The sequence below is a fragment of the Danio rerio genome, chromosome 6 (genome assembly GCF_052040795.2).
Source record: "Danio rerio strain M-AB ecotype USA chromosome 6, GRCz13ab, whole genome shotgun sequence".
Taxonomy (NCBI): Eukaryota; Metazoa; Chordata; class Actinopteri; order Cypriniformes; family Danionidae; genus Danio; species Danio rerio.
In genome coordinates, this window is record NC_141026.1 from 44,166,925 (window position 1) to 44,182,831 (window position 15,907).

General features: G+C 34.5%; 1 protein-coding gene across 4 annotated transcripts; it reads right to left on the reverse strand.

Moving 5' to 3' along the window:
• Window positions 1-9,868: 9,868 nt before the first annotated feature.
• Window positions 9,869-15,884, reverse strand: gpr61l (G protein-coupled receptor 61-like). 4 transcript variants are annotated; one of them, XM_087257815.1, is made up of 3 exons: window positions 14,103-15,884; window positions 13,846-14,002; window positions 9,869-11,589 (listed from the first exon to the last, which is right to left on the reverse strand). In XM_087257815.1, the coding sequence occupies exon 3, from the start codon at window positions 11,498-11,500 to the stop codon at window positions 10,223-10,225; it is 1,278 nt and encodes a 425-aa protein (XP_087113941.1). In that variant the 5' UTR covers window positions 11,501-11,589; window positions 13,846-14,002; window positions 14,103-15,884; the 3' UTR covers window positions 9,869-10,222. The 4 variants fall into 4 exon arrangements, with proteins under 4 accessions (XP_087113941.1, XP_087113940.1, XP_087113942.1 ...); XM_087257814.1 differs by having other exon boundaries at window positions 13,846-14,024; window positions 14,103-14,927; XM_087257816.1 differs by lacking the exon at window positions 13,846-14,002 and having other exon boundaries at window positions 14,103-14,312.
• Between the last annotated feature and the right edge of the window lie 23 nt (window positions 15,885-15,907).

Genomic DNA, 15,907 nt, shown 5'->3' on the forward strand with positions numbered 1-15,907 from the left:
TTTGACTAAGTCAGTAAACTAGTCTTGCTATTAGCGGAAATTTTCAATTAAAATTCCAACTTTAAATGGAGGCAATTCAGTTTTTGATTCATAGTTCTTGAGTCTATATTTGCTATTTCTCTTTCAATTGTTCTCTATTTCCATCTGGGGATGTGCATCTTAATGCCTCTAGAGATTGTAAAGTGCCACTCGATCAGATCCCACAGCTATGAAGAGATGATGCCCACCAATGAGGACTTGAAAAGACGATGCCCACTCTTCAAGGACTTTGAGGAAAACACAAACCCTTAATACACAAATATACTTCATCAAACATGTATTACGCACAAAAACATAATTTGGAAAGACATTATCTACTGTATAACTGCAGTTTGAAGAGATTATGCCCACCCACTAAAGACTTTGAGGAAAACAGTAACCTTAATACACAAATATACTTCATTGAACATGTATTACACATACACACATCATTTGGAAAGACATTATATAGTGTATAACTGCATCTTAACTGTGTAATTTTGACTATAATGTATTAATGTTGCACACAGCGGCTTTGAAATGATACTTATTGTAAAAAGCACTATACAAATAATTTGAATTTAATATAACGAAGCTTATGAATAAACGGCCACTATTTTGTTCAGTTTATGACTATAAAAGAGAAATTCAGCACTACAGTAAGCAGTTTTATAGTATACAGCAGCAGTGTTGGGGAAAGTTACTTTTGAAAGTACTTCATTACAATATTAAGTTACTCCTCCAAAAAAGTTAATATTTGCATTACTTTGTTACTGTTTATGAGATTTAGTGTGTTATATTATTTTTGAGTTACTTTTGCATTACTTTTTCTTACCTGTGTGAGGTTTGATCTCTGTCAGAACTTGCAGGTGTTTTTTCACCTTTTTGTATAGAGAAGCGCTGCATTAAACAACCACATACTGTATATACTGTACACTCTCATTTTCCTTTAAAAAATGTAGGACATTATTCTGAACCCAGAGCTTTAAATGCTGTATATACATATTAATAAAAGCAAGAAAGTAATGTTTGCTACTATTTTTTCAGTGTAAATAGTTATGTAAATTTACTGACCATTGAAATAAAGATTGCAATAAAGCCTAAGGGTACTAACATAAAATAATTTATATTAAGGCAAAAACAGATTTTAAACTTTTAAAATATTTAATAAAATGATCAGTAAGACGATTAAAACATCCCCAAATCAAAATAAATCTTTGAGCTTTAAACACTGAATAACTTGCTTCACGTTGCCTTAACAAATGTGTAATTAGTTTCATAAAAGAGAAAAAATCTAGTGTCTGCATCTCCCAATGCAATCTTTAAGCAATTTGTGACTTTTTGATTTAGTGGCTAATTCGTATGAATTCGTACAATCTAATTCGTACAACTTAGTACAATTTGCTCACCTGGAGAACATGAACTGATGTCAATCGTTTGTTGTTTAGCTGGAGGTGGGGTGCGGGTGTAGGGCTTTGCATCCCTTTTTTATGTTTTGTTTCTTGCAGTTGTCAAGAGTTTTACTTACACATAATCTAAACTTAACAACAATCCACCACTTTTCTTTGATGAGTTCAAAATAACAAGAATCAATTGCCAAAATGTAAGTCATTGCCATAGATTCTGTTACTGACTGTCTGTAGCATTGAAGGGTGATTCGCATATGCATCGTATGTTTTTAACCGGATCTTCTAAGTGAACGAGTCAAACCAGTTCAATAAATTGTCAATTGAGTTATCATGAAAGGGTTTGCGTTTTTAGTACTAATAAACCTGACACCCGCTCTGACTCGAAATAAACCAATATCCAGAGTTATTCAGTTACTAGAACAGTACACTGACCTATGCTGTGAGAAAGTAGACCTGATGATGAGTGCGAGCCGACTGTCTGTTCCCTCACAGCACGCTCTCTCATTGAGTGTGTAATCCACTTAAGGTAATTTTCATTCCGCAATATATTTTAAAAGCCAATAAAGCAAAGTAAAAAGTTTCTTGCCTTATTAAAAGTAAACCACATAATATTATTTATATATTAAAAATATATGTTACTTTACTTGGTACTTAAAAAAGTTACATTACTACATAACGTGCGTTACTTACTGTATAATGCATTACCACCAACACTGCACAGTAGAAATATTATCTGGATTTGCATAAAATGGTGTGATGGTGATGGTTATGGTGTCAAAAAGGCCATCAAATTGAGATCATGACATCTAACCGCCTTGTGCCAGTGAACTGATATAATAAAGTGCTATCCCATAGCATAAGTGGATTTCAACAGCAGGATTCAGAGCACAGTGTCCAACACTCACACCTGCCCGTCCAGCTGTTGCTGCGCTTATGGATCATTTTATTCCAGATCTGCCAAATCCAAAAACCTGATTTGAACCAGCAGCTTCACACCGCATTGCATTGAAACCGTTAAGCTTTTATGTGTCTGTAGAGTATCATCAGATATTAGCCCTGTCTTTACTACAAATGGGTCAAAGCATCATAGAATATAAATAATACAGCTTTAAATTTAGTTTCCCTTCTCATACCAGGGGTGCCCAAACTTTTTCTTATGAAGCGCCAAAAACCAAACTTGATTGAGGCTAGTGGGCCAAAGATAATTAGTTATTAGTTGCCATGGGTAATTTCCTAATTTATTAAATAATGTTTAAAAAAGACAAGAAAACATTGCTTTATCTAATATAAAGCTATATATATATATATATATATATATATATATATATATATATATATATATATATATATATATATATATATATATATATATATATTACATTTTATAATGAACTTATTACTTATAAAATAAAATAATCTAATTTAAAAAGAAAACAGAAATTATAAATTAAATTATTTTTAAAAATGTAAAAAGCAAATCAAGGCAAAAACTATGTAATTCTGTTCCCTTCCTGTCATGTTCAGGGTCAAATCTGACCGATTTACAACTTAGAACACTTACAAATATTGTGCTTTACATCTGATTGCCTCAAGGCCTTATGAAATACTCCACACTATGCACTTAAACATATAAAAGTGATGATCATCTCTTTTGTTGAATTTTGAGTGTTTTAATCAACCGTGTTACACACTTGCAAAGATCCAGGTCAAAAGTGACCACCATAAAAAAAAATGGTGTATCCAGACTATATTCAACCAACAAACAGAAAACATCCCCATACACGCCACTCCAACTCACACATTTCACACTGAACAACATCTTTTGTGGGTACACATCTTATTCCTATGCCTTTGTGCCGATCCTCCCATGTGATTACCCCCATGAAATTACATGTTCATTTTGTAATACATTTTCAGTGTCTATTTGTGTTTTCACTGCAGTTATTTCATGCCTATTTCTATGAATTCATGTTAAACACTAGTTTGAGACATTGTTCACAGCTAAAGAATGTTGAATAAATATTTGGTGGTGAAAAATGCTTTTTGAGCAATTTAAGAGCAGTTATAGAGAGCGGTCAATTTTGACCAGGAACACTAAAGTAAGGGGCGGGAACACGACAGCAGGGTTGAATTCGTTTTCGTGGCCAAAAATAATGACCATGATTTAGAGAAGATACCCAGTGAAATGTCAGTGCAACATTTGTTTATATATCAAAAACAAAAAACACCTGATGGCATATTAAGTCTTTATAAGGTATAGTTCAAATTCTGCCAATTTGTTCCAAAAGAAGATATTTTGAAAAATGTTGGAAACCTGTAAGCACTGACATCCTTAGTCAGTGGTTACAGATTTTCAAACAATCTTCAAAATATCTTCTTTTGTGTTCAATAATCAATATAATCCCTGGGTAAACATTGTCCTGGGTTATCTTGCATCCAACTTATATATTTTGACATTTAATCCTGGGTATTAGCCTACTGATGTTTCACACTATGCAATCCTAAACCCTGGGTTAACCTCCTGATTTGCATATTTGCTGTGCCTGCTCATTGATTGAATGAAGAGCTGACTTTATTATGTTCTTCCTGAATGGTCTTTTGGACTATAAAGGTAAATTCTTCACAAGTTCCACATTTTCCCCATTTGACTTTTTTTACTTAAATAAAATTTAAACCTTAAATAACTTTGTGGACTGCAAGTTTTGTTTTGTTTTTTTACTTCATTTTGCATTGTGTATGTAGGCCTATTTAAACTATTTTGTGAAACCTTTACTTTACTAGACTCAAAAACAAAAATTTTATTAAAACAAGTTTTCCTCATTATGTTGACTGTAGTGATTGATTCTGGATCTGAGAAGACAAATAATAATTAAACAATTTAATGAAAATAAATTAAACAGCATTTCGTGAGTCGTGACCCCTATTTTAATGTGATTCATATCAGAATTTTCCTAAAACATTTGGCCATTTGTAACCCACACACTCTTCCCACCATTGCTTTATTTCTGTGTCCATTGTACAGAGGTGGGGTTTGTGCTGCTGATCATCTGACCATGGTTTCCCTCCTCTTTATACATTTTCCTTTAATCTTCACCTCAACATGTCTAAATCCTTTCAGGTTCTATTTTTGCCTGGCCTTGTTTTGATCATGACAGGGACACTCAAGTTTATGAATCCCTAATCATGCTTCGTGTACCTGTGCCTCTCTCTCTCTTTCTCTATTTCCCTCGCTCTCTCACTCTCTCTCCTCATGCATGGCTCGTGGCTTCATTGTTTGAAGTAACAGATCAGGTCAGCCTCTATTGAATCACTGATGAGAAAGACCTGTTTTGAACCGGAGACTAATCCACAGCAAGAAAACCTCATGCTAGCTTCCGAGAATATGTTTTCATTCAATCTTTTTTCCTCTCCACATACAGTGGGCTATTCATAATGACTCTAAAAGGCATAGAGCTGCTTGATATTTAAAAACATGTTCACAATATATTTTAACCCTAAAAAAAAAGAAACGGAAATAAAAAAAGATTATGAATATAATTATTGCCAAATAATTTAAAAATATATAAAAAATTATGCTTAAACTTTTAAATGTTAATTAAAAATCTGTAGTTTTTGTTGTAGTTCTAATTTATGCTAAAATGTAGCAGCAATGAGAATCACCAAACTAATAAAACAATTTCTTCATTCTGTTTTTTTTTTTTTTTTGGCTTAGTCCCTTTATTAATCAGAGGTCACCACAGCGTAATGAACCGCCAACTTATTCAGCATATGTTTTACGCAGCGAATGTTTCTCCAGCCGCAACCCATCACTGGAAAATACCCATACACACTCATACACTATAGACAAATTTACACGACTGTCAAGTAAGTTGACATGTACTTCCAAAGTTTCTTATAGTCAGTTAAATGTCTGTTGAAGGAGCAGTATCAGCAGATAATAAGCAGACAGTCTACTAATACTCAAATGGACCATCTAAACAAAGTGTTACCAAACATAATCCTTTTTTTCCTTTCGCTTTTTCTCGTTCACTCAACTTTTGAAAATCACTGAGCTTAAATTATTTGTCAGAAATACAAAAAACATTTAGTTGGGTTAACATTAGATTATTAGTTTTCTGGAGAAGTAAACGACTCTGTAACAAAACTTAAGATGCAACTAAAAAAAGGTCAGCAAAACCTTTCCTGACGTTTAGTGAACAAACAAACAAAAAAAAATCATAATCTTTATTTCCTTTCATTTTTTTCATGTAGTCAAAATTTTTTTTAACACCTTTAACTGACAGGACAGTAGAGGGTATAGACAGAATAGCATGGGGAAAGGAGAGAGGGGAAGGATCGGCATAGAACCTCAAGGCTGGAATCTGATGATGTCTTTTGAAAACATCAGTTGCGCTGACCTAAACGTCTGAAGTGAAAAAAAAAAAAACTCTTAGAAATTTGTACTTAGAAATAATACATTATCAGAACAAATAAACAGTTTAAACTAAAAAAAAACAACAACAACAACCTAAAACAGAGGCAAATGTTAACAAAACATTTATTAGACAGAATTAGAAACAGGACAGGAGGTGAAACTACAATAACGGTAAACAAGACAAGGATCAAAACATGCAGGACAAAAAGAAAAATTATTAAAAAAGAGACTAATAAAGATTAGTAAATGGACTAAGCCCAAAATAAAATAAATGAATGTTCTGATTATGTATTATTTCTTAAAGAGTTTTTTTGTTCACTCAACTTGGCGATTGTGCTATCCACTACACCACCGTGACACCCATAAATAATTTTATGTAACCCAACTAAATACCCTTTGTATTGCCAACAAAAAATTAGCTCAGTGCAGCTGATGTTTTCAAAAGTTGAGTGAACAAGAAAAAGCGAAAGGAAATAAGGATTATGTTGCTTTTTTTGTTGTTGTTGTTGTTGTTGTTGTTGTTGTTGTTGTTGTACTGAGTTTTTTACACTGAAAGAACTGACAGTTTTTTACAGTGTTCATACTCCTTCCCAAATATCATTGTAATAAAATAAAATAAAATAAAATAAAGGAATGATGCTTAAACATTGAACTGTTGATTAAAAATCACATGTTTTAATGTACTAAAGTTTAAATTTATGCTAAAATGTTGAAATGTGCTCCATTGCCTAATGTGAATAATGCTAAAATAATAATACTATACACTATTATTACAAGCAGATCCCATACATGACACATCATGGACAGTACTACCACCAGAAAACGAATCTGTTATGTTTACACGGTAAAAAAAAAGCTCATTAAATTACAGAAAATTACTGTAAAATAACAGACGTCAAATACAGAAATTTACTGTAAAATAACAGACATTAAGTTATCTGAAATTAAAATTTAAGTAAGCTTCTGTAATTTCATGGCGTGATTTTACGGTAAATTTCTGTAATATAATGGTATTATTTTATGGTAAATTTCTGTAATTTTATGGCGTAATTTACCGGCCATTATTTTACGTTTTTTGTGTAACTACGACAATACATGTTCACACTTGAAACAAATTCAACTACTAGTCTGCAACATGAACCATGCAGTAACAAGGTCATTGTTGCTGTTTGCTGAGAACAAACAAGCTGGCTCCAGATTTTTGCCCTCTGTTTGTTAAAGTTGTACACTAAAAGGCAAAAGACCATAAAATTATACTACGTTATCTCACTCTGCACTTGCATTTCATGGTAATGATTTCTAATATGCTGCTCTCAAAGGTTACATTACAAAAGTATAAGATCTTCCTGCATATAAAACACACGGTTCCATATTGTGCAGCTTACAAGCTTGCCTGAAATCCTTTTTGGATTTTCTTTTTATTCAATCTGTTCGGACTATACTCAAATGTGCCCTGTTGCTATGCATGCCTCATCACATTTCCATATTAACAGGGCAACAAGAATTAGCAATGAACATCCGAGCTCCCTCACATACATGAAGAAGACTTTTTCCTAAAAATAAGCTGATACTCAGTAGTACAGTATTGTGATAATGAGCATATTGTTATCATCGGCACTTACAAATTTTATTAATAATTATGTTTTTTAAGTTTTTAGAATGCTTTTTAAGTATTTGCAGACTGTTGTATTGGCACTTTTGTTCGTTTAGGTAAGGACTAAATAGGCTGTTTATTATTTTAACTTGAACATTATATTCACATATTCACTGTGACATGCCTGAGATATTGACTGAGTATCTGTATCTTTGTAGGTCTGTTATTCATTAACACATACAATAAGGATCATGTGTTAGCATTAGGTAATTACACTAAAGTGACAATAACAACTTATAGAGCATGTTAATCTTATAGGTGGTCTTAATTTCACCGATAATGTTTAGGATTACTCTGAAAGTAATAACAAATACATCGAGCTAATAACAAATAAAGTTAACTTACATTACCATAATTTTTGCTACAAATGCAGACATTTCTCACTGTTGATGTTATTAACTGGTGTTTACTAATGACACTTTTTATTCTCTTTTAAGCTTAACTTTTTTAACTATAAAAAAGTCCTGTAAATTGACCAATTAAAGCTGAATTTTTTTTATCATTATTTTCACCAAAATAATGCAGATTATTTTATCATTAATGAATATCTATGTCAGAGGAATATCTAGGAAGAGGAATTATATACAGTTGAAGCAGGATTATTAGCCCCCCTTTGATTTATTTATTTTTTTTGAAATATTTCCCAAATTATGTTCAACAGAGCAAGGAAATTTTCACAGTATGTCTGATAATATTTTTTCTTCTGAAGAAAGTCTTATTTGTTTTATTTTGGCTAGAATAAAAGCAGTTTTACATGTTTTAAAATCCATTTTAAGGTCAAAATAATTTGTCCCTTTGAGCTATATAATTTTTCAATTATCTACAGAACAAACCATTGTTACACAATAACTTGCCTAATTTCCCTAACCTGCCAAGTAAACATAATTCAATAATAATTCTGACTTTAACTGTATATATTTTTGCATTATGAATATAAGGATTAATGAGAATTTAATAATATATTTTTAAAAATTTAAAAAAATAAAGCATAACATCAGAGCCAGGGCAATGTTTTCTCTCTCTCTCTCTCTCTCTCTCTTTTAATAGCAATAATTCATTAATTTGAATGATATTTTCCAAAACAAAATGAAGATTGTGATGTCATTGCATGTCAACTTTTCAAACATTAATTTTTTTTTTTTGTTTGTTTTTTTGTTTAAGTAATTCCAATGATTTTGTTATCTGTGTTGTTGTAGATGATGTGAATGGACCCTTAAGGCATAATCACATAAAATAAATAATAAATAAATTTGAATTTCACTTCTTATCAAAAGCTGTTTGAGAGTTTCATATGTAACTGTAAAAGTGGCAACTTGTAATGGAAAGACAGTTCACCAGAAGCCATCAGGTAAGCAGTTTGAAAGTTAAATGTCTGTGTGCATAGATATATTTTATAATGGGGCATTATATAATACAGGGTTTCTGCAGGTATCAATTAAGTAAAATTTAAGACTTTTTAAGACCATTATGATTGAAATTTCAGACTTAAACAAGGCCAAATGCTAAGGTTTGTTTTTTTTCTTATAGAGTTGGGCCAGGAGAAAAGTCTTTTACTTGCCCTATCAAAAAAAGTATTTCGACATACATTTTTTTTTTTTTTAAAGAAGTTTTTAAAATAATAATCTGTAAAATGAAAATAAATTGACATGGAAAAAATTAAGACTCATTTAATATTATTTAAGACTTACAAGACATTCTTTTGTTGAATTTAAGACTTCTTAAGGCCTGTAATAGATCTTCCTTAAAGAACCCCTTAGTGAACAGCTCTTAAAGAAAATAAGATAAATAATATATATATTTATATATATATATATATATATATATATATATATATATATATATATATATATATATATATATATATATATATATTTTTTTTTTTTTTTTTTTTTTAAGACCATTTTAATAAATTGTTTTTTAATAAATGAATAACAGTATTTCACTATAAATAAATCTTGTGGAATGTTAAAGGTTCTTCATAGGACCATCAATGCAAATAAATACCCTTAATTTTTAAGAGTGTTGTCTGAGAAATCATTTATTTGTGAGGGAAATCAAAAGGATGTAATACTGTGATGTTTACTACTCTGTAATGTCAAAGTGCCATGCAAATTTAATTCAAAATATAAGAGCCAGATTTATATTGTCTCTCAGAAATACCTTATAATCAAACTGCCATGGATCAATTAATTACTTAATCAGTTGACATGAAGCCAGTGATTTTTTCTCCATCACTACGATCAGTCATCTTTTTCTTGTGTGTTTAAAATGTAAAGAGGAAATAGCACTGCAGATGTTCATAGAAAAAAACATTGCTTTCAGAAAAAAATCGATGATGTTTGGATGTTAGTTAACAATATTATGCTGCAAATATAGTATCAAAATTATTTTTATTTCTAATCAGAGAACAACAAAAAAAGCTGTATACTGAACAACATTAAGTCTCTTGTATGTACAGTGTGCAGGAGTGCAAGCACAAGCAATAAGTTGCTGCAGTTCACGGGTGTCATTAATAACAAGCGTTTCTGAATTCTACACATAGCCCCTTTAAACATGACATTATTACTGTTGCCACTGATCTATGGCAACCATAACAACAAATTATAGATACGTAGATTACACTAGTCCAAAGAGCATTTCCAGGCGATTTTTGCATGGACCTACAGTAGTTCCATGCACATACTCTAATGCTCTTCTTATTCAAAATGACACATGAATTTTACTCAGTCATTCCTCAGGGATCTGTCCAGGTAACCTGGCCCCCTGATCAACAGTGTTCCTTGGGCTAGAATTTCCACAACTGGGTCTGGTGGTCTCAGCCGTGCTGCTGGTCCTCTGCAGAAACTGGAGAAAGTTTTCCTGGATGGAACCTTCATGACTAGAGGCTCGCAGTTCAACAGGTCTACTAGCACAGCATTTTCTCAGTTTGATCAGCTCCTCGCGAATCTGCCGGTTCAGAAGGCCGTAGAAGAACGGATTCACAGCAAACGAGGAGTACGCAAGCCACGTGACGGCTTCCTCGATGTCCCCTGGGCTTTGTAGTGGAGCGGTGATGGACATGTGAAGGTGGAAACTGAAGTACGGCAGCCAGCAGATGAGAAACTGGCCCACGATGACAACCAGGGTGATAGCAGCCTTTCCGCCCCCAAAAACTCTCTCAGGGGACAGTCTTTGGGGCAAACTGCGGGTGGTGGTGATGATAGTGGTCTGGCTGTTGATCGAATCTGAACGTCGCTTAGCTTGGTTGGCCGCCCAGGTTGGCATTGGTACATTCTGACGGGCGGCCGTTCGTGCCACTTTATATACATTGCAATATACAGCAAAAATCACAACAGCAGGCACCAAGAAGCAAAGCACGCTGAAAAGAATTGCAAAGACCTTTCTCAGGCGACTGTGGCTCCAGTGTAAAGAGCAATGGGCTGCTGCGATGGAGCTCTGGTTCCCATATGCTGGCCAACCGAGAAGTGTAACTAAAGCCAACAGGATAGATTTGATCCAAATGAAGACCATAACACCAAGAGCAAGGTTTAGGGTCATCTTCACCTCATAACGCAACGGATGTACAATGTAGTAATAGCGTTCAATGCTGATCGCAGTAACAGTAAGAATCGAGGCACAGATAAGGAACACGTTTAAAAAGATGTACACTTGGCACTCCAGAACAGTAAACGATACAGTGCTGAAGAGCGGGGAACTAGAGACGATTCCTAGAGGCATCAGTAGTATGGCACAAAGCAAATCCACTGCACAGAGATGACACACAAACACATATTTCTTCATATGAGGAGCTCGGGCAATTGCCACCATGACTCCGCTGTTGCCCAATAGGGCTGCCAGGTTTAGGGTCACCATGCAAAAGAGTCCAACCAGATGCTTAATCTGGGATTCGGAGTGGATGACCTCCTCCACACTGGGAAGGGTTGGTTTACTTTGGCTAGATGTGGCATTTGGAGTGCTGTGATTGGTCAGGAGACCCAGCATTAGACCCTGCATGACTTTCTCCATACCTTACGGACTTGAGTTGGAGGCAGGTTTCTCCATGTTTAAATAGGGTTTGCTCTTCTGTTTGTTAAGAGCTTGTCTGGAAACCATGTCTGAGAAGAAATAAGAAGATCTATTAATACTGAACACTATGTTAATGTCAAGACGACACACACACACTGAAAAAAATTATGGATTTATAAAGTTTTCTTTAGGTAAGTGGTTGCAAACAATTTATATGGGCTGAATTAAAAAAATAGTAATGTTCCAACTTATTTAGTTTGTTTCAAGAGTTCACACTTGATGATTTATAATAAGCTTGTTTGGCATGCTGTCCCTAGAGAAAGCCCTGAGCTCAAGGAATCCTCGGGCCCAGGACTCCCTCCTGTTCGTGAGAGGGGAGATTGAGCACAGGTAGATCTAAAAAAAACTCCACTGCTGATGTGGGTAAGGTGAACTATTTTGAGAAGGAAAAATACTGATGCTGGGAGCAAGACTATGGTGTCCATTAGGTTTAGGCGTTATAGATATGACGCACATCTTTGAACGGTGGAAGGAAACCCATGCGGACACGAGGAGAACATGCAAAGTCCGCACAGAAATGCCAACCAGTCTGACGAGGGCAAGATTTGCACGGGACTAAAAAATTGGTCACTATCCCGCAAGGTTTTATTCTGCACTCGACCATTCCAACTGTATATTCAGCCTTTGTTCACCCGCTGCCTGACCGGCCCCGTGTTTTATCCGACTCGACTGTTCTTGCTAAATTTAGTCTGGAACACTTAAGTTTGGAAGTAAACTTCCGAACGGAAATAGTTGTAAAATGAAGACTGTGGTTATTTACAGTGACTTAGGAGTAATATGATTTGAAAATTATGATAATGAGGGACCGGCTGTGGTCAATCATAAACATGTGATACTCTCGAAATTAGTTTACAAATAAACTTCAACTATATTCAACCCATATAAATTGTTTGCAATCATGTAACTTAAAAACATTTAGTAAATCCAATGAATCCTTTTTTCAACAAAATGTTGCTTCAAAGAAAAACCTTGCCAAGAAGTGAGGCTGCATATTGACAACCACAGTCCTTAGGGCATAACAGAATATTACTCTACGATAATTCAGTGTGCAAGAAGTCATTAAGAGGATTGGTGACATGCCCGTAATGATTAGTTATTTAAATTTAAACACCTCCATCACTCATCATTCAGAGAGAAAAACAGAAATCCCCCTTGTGTCAAACTAAACATGCATTTTTTTATCAGAATACAGTAGCTGTCACTAAGCACTCGAGTGCAAATCAAAAGGAAATTTCCTTGTTCTGTTAATGAACATTTCACTAAATGCATATGGGTATTTATTACTCCAAGAAAGGAATTAGTTGCTGTTCTTTAATGTACCGGATAGGCATAGGACGATAAATATTTTTAAGGTTTACCGCAGTTTGGAAAAGTCAGAGTTTCAAAACCAATAAAATTTTCTGCTATTCCGTTCCTATGGTATATGTTTTTTTGTTTTTGTTGTTGTTTTTTTAGACAACAACATACCCAAAAATTCTGTTTTAAATTGTAAAGAAATCTGTGTTTTTGAAACTAATGAAGACAGTAAAAGTCAATAATTCATTTGAATGATTTAGCCTGACATGTTTACTGCTCCAAAATGTTTTAAATGTTTCTCAAAATAAAATACATTGTGTTCAAAGGGGAAAAAGTATTTGTTTTTTTACCCACAGATTTAAAAAGAACATATTTTAGAGCAGTAATACAAATAGGATGAAACTGTAATATTTTTATCCATGGTTATCATATCATCAGAGTTTTAAACCGGCCCATGCCTAGTACCAGATCATTCCCAGAACCAGAGTGTCATTTTCTTTTACCTTGAAACTTCATGGAAAATTCTCCCTATTTTTTTTCCTTCATCCCACTAAACATCTCTATATGCTAATGAGGGCACAACATAATCTTGTCCATCCTTCTTGCCAATTTACAGATTGTTTTCACCCAACAGATGTACAATTTTTGTTGTTGCACAAATTGGTTTGTTGACCTTCATAGATCAATGAAGTTGCCGGACATTACTAAAAGCTATTGTTTTTGTACTATTGTTGTTTTGTCAGTGGGAGTCAAATGACTCATACCTGATTGTGTCACGGGCTTCCCACAAACACCCAACCATCCCCTGACCCACACACATTTTAGCCCACTATGCTAGAAATCTGAAAACACGTTTTATTTTTTCCTCCACCAAATTAAAATGAATGACCTGCTGTCATGTCATCTTGTGCTCTGCTGTTCTCAATTATCCTCACGTGGTTCCCAGCTCACAACATTCAGCGAAAGAACACATCATGAGCTGCTCTCACCTTTCAGTTGCTTTTTTGATGATCCTCCAATCAGAGTTGAGATTTGAACATCTGGACATGCTTTCACGCAGTGGAAATGTTGCTAAAATAAGTGCGCTGCAATCCCATTTGAGGCCTGAGATTTAGCACTCAACATCTCAGGTGTGGATCAGGATCCCTCAAAAAGTAAAAAGCTTCGACTCCAAGAAGCAAAGTTCATACAGGTTACACTTTCTATCTAACAAAACCTTGGTGAAGCAAAAAAGATATGGTCCCACCTGCTCTTCCAGTTTCCAGCAGTGTTGATCAGTATTCGCACCACTTAAGCCGGTGTCTGTCGGGATGCTCTTCCACACTGTGTCCGGTGCTGTGAAGGGCTGTGACTGTCACACATTGTGTCTCTGTGATTTTTTCTTCCTCTTTCAAACAGACACATACTCCTCTGTCCTCCAGAGTGCCTGTCATCCCCTGGGTCCTAACGCACACCACTCAAACACAAGATGTTTTTATGGCCTACTGTAAGTCATCTGGCCACTCATAAAGATCCATTTTTAAAGCATATTGGGCATTTGCACAGATATAAAGATGCAACAATATTAAATATTACCTTGTGGGAGCAAATATTTTTTAGGCAAGAGCACTCTCTTGAGGAGACAGTTCTGAAGTACAGTATACTAGGCTTCTTTAGGAGCTTCGTCAAGTATGTCTTTAGCTTTAGTCGTTTTTTATTATTGTATTGTTTTAATCGCGCATCCCCTCTACAGTTTTCAGTTCGGGACACTGTGGAGGCCAGTTCAAGACTTTCAGTAGCCCGATTGTCTTTACAGATTGACAGAAAACAGAGGTTTTAAAAATTTTGATAGAAAACTATTGCAAAATTATGACTTTCCATTAACAGATGTTTTTTTTTTCTTTTGCTATACATCATTAAAAAAATTCATGACAGCAGGAGTTGGTAGGATTATCTATGTGCGGTATTTAGGAATATGCCATTCATATTCGGAAACTAAAAACAGGAAACTGAAGCTAGAATTAACATCCAGTCAACAGAATTGGTCTATAGAAAAATTGAAAAAGCTGCAAGGATTGACAAGATCAGAATTCAGCTATTATATTCAGATATTCAGGGTGATCATTTGCATAAACAACATCACAGTATTCATCGTGTCTTGTATCAGTTTTTCAAGCAGCTGCTGGCGGTGAAGTGAAGACTATTTCCTCGGTATACTCTGGACCCCTTAGTACTAAGTGAACATTGTGTAAACATTACAGATACTATAGGGCTGCACAATAGTTTTAGCATCAATATCCCACTGTACATCGGCAACAGATACATTGCACAAACTACAACGTTGAATTGGGAATATAGTTTCTAAGATAGTTTCTACCAGATTCTTACTATAATGGAGCAAAAGTTGATCATTTACACAGGTTTTAAGGCCTGTTACTGTCTTATGACTATTTATTGAATTAATTATAAAAGTAAATCTATGCAGTGCTATTTAACATTTGATTACTTAACTTCTGTACCTGAATTCTTACCAAAAGCTATTTTAGTCTGGTGAAACTGTATTCATATCAATATTCATTCATTTTCTTTTTTTTAATAGCGCATGTCTTTGGACTTTGGGGAAAACCGGAGCACCTGGAGGAAACCCACGCTAACACGAGGAGAACATGCAAACTCCACACAGAAATGCCAGCTGACATAGCCGGGGCTCGAACCAGTGACCTTCTTGCTGTGAATCGATCGTGCTACCCACTGCGCCACCGTATTGCCCCCATATCACAATATATATCACAGTAAAACAAAACATTGCAATGCTGCAGCCATTCTGAACATCACAATTTGACCAATACCATGTCTTTATCACCACAGAGTTCTATCTTTGAGAGTTCTAGCATGATAACACACCATGTGAACATCTTAAACTGGATTTTTAAAAATGTCAGTGGCTTCACTATTTTAAAATGTTTACAGTTCACAGATCTTAGTCCAATAGAGCACTTTTGAGATTTGCTGGACCAAGAGATTCACATCATGGATGTGCAGCTGATAAATCTCAACAACCACATGATGCTG